The sequence below is a fragment of the Mytilus edulis genome, chromosome 2 (genome assembly GCF_963676685.1).
Source record: "Mytilus edulis chromosome 2, xbMytEdul2.2, whole genome shotgun sequence".
Classification (NCBI taxonomy): Eukaryota; Metazoa; Mollusca; class Bivalvia; order Mytilida; family Mytilidae; genus Mytilus; species Mytilus edulis.
This window is the reverse complement of record NC_092345.1, coordinates 89,906,185-89,912,184: the sequence shown is the minus strand read 5'-3', so window position 1 is coordinate 89,912,184 and position 6,000 is coordinate 89,906,185. Positions and strand designations below refer to the sequence as shown.

The 6,000-nt window shown below is 28.2% G+C and overlaps 1 protein-coding gene across 1 annotated transcript in view; it reads right to left on the bottom strand.

Moving 5' to 3' along the window:
- Nucleotides 1-709: 709 nt before the first annotated feature.
- Nucleotides 710-6,000, bottom strand: part of LOC139513359 (F-box/LRR-repeat protein 4-like) — a 42,304-nt gene continuing 37,013 nt past the window's right edge. Inside the window, exon 15 of the mRNA XM_071301766.1 lies at nucleotides 710-4,311. Coding sequence (XP_071157867.1) covers nucleotides 4,182-4,311 — 130 coding nt within the window. The 3' untranslated portion in view covers nucleotides 710-4,181. The remainder of the gene's footprint in view (nucleotides 4,312-6,000) is intronic.

The following is a 6,000-nucleotide window of genomic DNA, read 5'->3' as shown; positions in this document are numbered from 1 at the left end:
TCCCAGCACATATGCATTGCATAAAACCCTACTGAACAAATAATGTTTACAGAAATAATCATATAATTATTTTATGTGTTATATGAGTCCCCGCATATCCCACACATATAATGAAGTAATGCATCTCTAATCAAACAAGACACACATCCAACAGAAACCCCCTCAACATAAATACATACCCTTAAACATGAAGAAATGTTCACTAATGATCAATGTAGTAAGCATGTATGAAATATTTCAATTACAGGACATTGGTCTTTTAATATCTGAGGTTTTTGAAAATCATGTTCATACTTATAAACCATAGAAAGAGCAGTACACTTCAAAGGAAGAATTGATGAAATTACATTTCAAACCACTACATGCAGTATTTGGCAAAACTTTCAAATTTTGGGTCTTCAATTTTCCTCAACCTCAATTGGCCTTTTTTTCTTTTTGTGTTCAAGCGTCACTGGCTCACTGATAAGTGGTTTGTAGATGAAATGCCCATCTGACATACAAAATTTTTATCCTGGTATATGATGAGTTTATAAACACCTGAGAAAACCTTTTTCAATGATAACATCTTTGTGTAACAGTCTCATTTCAACAAATAATAACAGAAGATTTATCAATACTTCAATGATTTGTTTGATTCGACATTATTTAAAATTAATATCATTTCATAACAGTTGCAACTACAAATATACATATACCATACAACATAACAAATAAAATGAAAGCTTGGATATACATTATCAAATGTAATATAATATGAAATAAAATAGCTTAGAAATTGTTAAATGGAAAAAATATTTGAAAAAAAAGACCAACAGAGATAAATTTTAAAATCCATTTAAATATCACAGTTTTGCTACATAACTAAAAATCATAAATTAAGAAATGAATTTTATGTATTGACAACATATACCCATCTACAAAAAGAGGGGCTGTTGAGTTTGTCACTATTCACACATAAGTTCAGTAAATAAAATATATCAATTGTACTAAAGAGATCATATGAAATGAGTGATTTATTTTCTTGACTTCTCAAATACAAAAATAAAAACATATTAATTATCGTGGATAGGTCAACTTTGAATATGCACCAAGAAAATATGAAAAGACAAAGTTATAATAATATAAACTGCCATGAATTTACTAGAAAGAGCTAAACATATGTTAATACAAATTGATTATAAAAATATTAGTTTGGGTAATGTGGCATTTCTGTCATTATTTTTTGGACATTAAATATAATTCAATTTCTTTTCCTGATAGAAAAGGCCTTTGACCTTTAAGTTTATTTGGTGGGTGCAATCAAGTTTAGAAAAATACATAAGCAAACAAATATATAATAAATATCAACAAAATTACAACAGTTTATAATCAACAACTTTTTTTGTACAATATAGTGTGATGCTGTTTTATATTTTTGAAATGGTATCTAAAAACATGAATTTCCTACATGTGCAGCTAAAATGTAAACAGAAAAATAAAACTTTTTGTAAATTTCTTAATGAACTCCTGATTGTGACAAAAAGTGATGTGACATGAAATTGACATGTACAAAATATTACTTTGTAATTCAAATGAGAGAGTCAGGCAACAGGAGGTGTTGTAACTGTTAAATTACAATGTGTAATACAAACATGTTACATGACAATGTAAATATTCATTGATAAAACTAACAATAAAATCCATAAATATAACATTAAATGGCAGTTTTCATTTACTAGTACAAAAATGTACATAAAATAGGTAGATAATAAATCCAGTTGGCAATGGTTTCTGGGAAAGGTGAACACATTCAATAAATGTATATCATTGGCAATTATAATGTAGTTAACTATTAAATAAAATGTCATGAAAGCTTGATTTCAAACTATAATTTGAGGTATTGTACAGGCAATCATAAAGTCATGATTGTTCAGCACCTAGTTTCATTCCTTTTTGAGTTCATGTGTTTCCCTAAGTTTTGTTTTTACCTTGAATTTTAGCACCATAAAGATTTATGAAATTTGAACCTAGGTAAACTGCTGTTACCTGTAATAAAACCATGTCCCATTTTGTTACATATTTTTTTATGTAATGAAACCAAATGAATATTAACTGGAGGTCACTTTTGGGTAAAATATAAGTCAATGGTTACCCAGTATTTAATGCTCCTATTCAGATGGGTTTACTTTTGTGTTAGATTAAAACCTCAAAACAACAAGAATGTGTCCCAAGTACACAGATGTCCAATCCGCACTATCATTTTCTATGTTCAATGGACCGTGAAAATGGGGTAAAATCTCTAATTTGGCATTAAAATTAGAAAGATCATATCATAGGGAACATATTTACTAAATTTCAAGTTGATTGGAATTTAACTTCATCAAAAAGTTTAACCTGAAGTGGGACAGACAGACGGGCGAACAGACGGACACAAGCACAGACCAGAAAACATAATTCCCATAAATGGGGCATACAAATTATCCCAATTCATAAACATCCCATGTAGTTTATAAATGAAACCTAATGTTAGCATTCAGCTTTACAGCAATTTATGAGGTACACACTGATAAATATTTCTTACGTCATCAAGGAACAAAATTAAAGTAATTTTTATTTACCATTACAAATGTTGCTATATTGATATCATTTTTCATAAATCAACAAATTAGATCAATGTCAACCTAATCTTATTAAGAAATTAAGTTGAATTGATGATATCAACACATAATGTACAATATACAGTTCAATAAAATAAATCTTCAAATTATTCTAATAAATGACTAGACTTCTTAAATCACTTAATTATTTTAAAATCCGATTGGTATCTTAACTGACATTAGAAAATATGCAAAGCCGACTTAATTAAAAACAGGTCAATCTATATAAATCAGCAATACTGCCCTAGTTGTCAGATCTTTTTCATTTATCAGAATCTAAATGCTGAGGATATGTTCATTAGTTGTAATAAAAAAAAAAAAAAACATCACATAGTCGTTTGTTGGATATCCATTCAGGACACACTGTTAACCAATCACTGTTTAAATGTGCTCTTTTAAAAAAATAATCTTCAAGGCATGATATTCTGAAACTGAATTTCGTTTCTGTTATAAGGAAAATAGATCATCATAAATTGAACTTGATATTAGGTTTCTTGATGCAAGTGGTTTTAAACTTCCAATAAAAACAACTATATTTATACAAACAAGGATAACATTTACAAAAATCATAGATAACAATCAACAACAGCAAATTAAACATAATTTAGTCATTGCACTATTTCAGTGTACACTCCATATGTCATCAAATTGCCTACTAAGTTTGTTGCACATCAGCAAAATTGTAGATGTATATGAAAATATTGTTATGTATAAATCAAGTGTGTATAAAGCACTTTTCTCAATAAACCTCCATCAAGAAAACGTGAAACATAAACAATTGAAAGCCATGGATGCATAATTATGTAGAAACTTTGATAGACATATGAGGACCTTAAAAAAAGCCAAATTCTCCACGGTAAATTTGCCTGAAGGAGATAGAACTTTTAAGTTTCTTAGTAATTTCTTAATTTATCAACAGTGAATGCAACAAAAATATGTAGCAATACTTGCAGTTTTAGAGATAACTTGATAAACAAAAAACAAAAAAGAAATACTAAAAAAATTTTCCTCTGGTCAATTCTGACAGATTTATCCAAAGACAAATCATAAATTTGTATTTTTGCAAAATATTTCATTTGATGAAATTTCTACAAAGCTTTCTAACAACTATAATATGGTTTATTACTATTGAATTATATCTGTTTTTAACTAACTGTTCTATGAATCTGCTATATTAATTTTGCAATTTTAAATGGAAATTAGTTGTTATTTTTTAATTTTTTTAAATCATTGCTTAGCATAGTTTTGTTTGATGTATTTTTTCTGTCATAAGATATACTGTATTAAATAAGAAGATGTAGTATGAGCATTTATTCCTGTTCACATTTGATTTATCTGAAGTATGATTGTTTGGGTATAGTTTGGCAGTATATTTAGAGATTTCTTAAATATTTAAAGTAAAAATAAAACTTGACAAATATGGTGTGAAAAGGATGGCATTTCTATTAAAATGACCACTTGAAAATAAATGATTGCCCTTAATAGAGATTATATTGAAATAGTTTTAGACCCTGAGATTGGATAGTTATTGATGTAAACTTTTCTTTATTGTTGAAAACTTTTCTTAATGCTACAATTTGGAAAGATCCTGCTCCACTCATTAACCACTTCATGCTCTATAGAGAAACAGAATGACACATCAAACATTATCATCCTGGGGCAGGACTGTAGGATTCTGAAAAGAAAATACACAGGTTAATTGTAATCAATTAAAACTTTATCATATCAGAGTAAGACTAGCTTTCTGAAACAAAATGCACATGCATGTAACACATAAAAACATAGTTTTCTAAGGACAATTCTGTAGAACTCTGAAACAAAATATATAATATAAGTAAAAATTTATTTAGTGAACATTCTCCTGGGAAGAATTTTATGTTGCAGGAGTGTGTGAATGCACTACATATGCTGTTAGGGATCATATTCACAATCATTTATTTAATAACACTTTTATTGTATAGGCAAAGCTTGAATCATCGTGCTTGTCTGGGGAAAAATTGCAAACATTGTGCATTGGGAAAGAAAAGTTGAATATTGTATTGTAATAAGCCTTGGAAGGCAATATAATTGGAGGTAGTTTCTTTAGTATATGTGGGTTCAACTACAACTATGTACGAGGGAAAATAAATCAATTTCAAATATTACTTTTTTAACATCATCATTTATATTTGTAGAAAAGATACTAGATTCAATCTCATGCAACATGCACCATTTATGCAATTTTCTTGGGCAAATAATTTTGTAAATTGAATATCTGAGTATATGTTTAAGTCATTTTTTTTTGAAATACATATTAACGGGATATAAATGTTGTGGTCAATGCACGCACTACTTTTGTTTATCTCAAAAGTAATGATAAAGTTTAAAAAATGGATAACTAGGAAACCAGCAACATAAGGGTCTTGGATGCAATTTTTACTCCAAAAACTGTTTCAAATGTATTTTATCCACTGATGAAGTCAATAATTTGATGCTTTATTCATACATGTGATGGACTGTAAAATTCAGATCAGGAGATTTGGAAATTTTGGTCAGGAGATTGGACCTCAGATCAGGAGGTTTTTTATCGACATATTTTTCGTCGTAAAACTAACCGTATGATGTGTTTTTTTCTTCAATCTTCCTTGTGAATGGCATTAGTTAAAGTCTGCATATGTTAAGGAATAATTGAGAAGAATCTTTTTTTCTTTTATTTTACATTGTTGATTGCTGATGAGATTATTTTTTTCTTTTGTTTTACATTGTTGATTGCTGATGAGATTATTTTTTTCTTTTGTTTTACATTGTTGATTGCTCATGAGAATCTTTTTTTCTTTTATTTTACATTGTTGATTGCTGATGAGATTATTTTTTTCTTTTGTTTTACATTGTTGATTGCTCATGAGAATCTTTTTTTCTTTTATTTTACATTGTTGATTGCTGATGAGATTATTTTTTTCTTTTGTTTTACATTGTTGATTGCTCATGAGAATCTTTTTTTCTTTTGTTTTACATTGTTGATTGCTGATGAGAATCTTTTTTTATTTGTTTTTCATTGGCATTGGCTTGAGATATAAGAGAGATTTATGCTATACATTTATTACATAATAAATAAATAATAAATTAACAAACATTGTTGAACTTTGTCAAATATTTCTGTTGTTTTGAAACTGGTGTCTTTGAAGATAACTGTCGTTTTGGCATTTTGAACACATATAATGGTGTACAAAATAATCAATTTGCTTATATAATTTTTCAGTCAGCTTGTGTAGCAAACAGCTCACATTGAGCTGAAACCATTCCTTTTTCCAGTATTTTCATCTCGAGATTTGCATATACAATAAGTGTTTTTCTCGGCATCAAAAAACTTCCGATAAATTTTTGG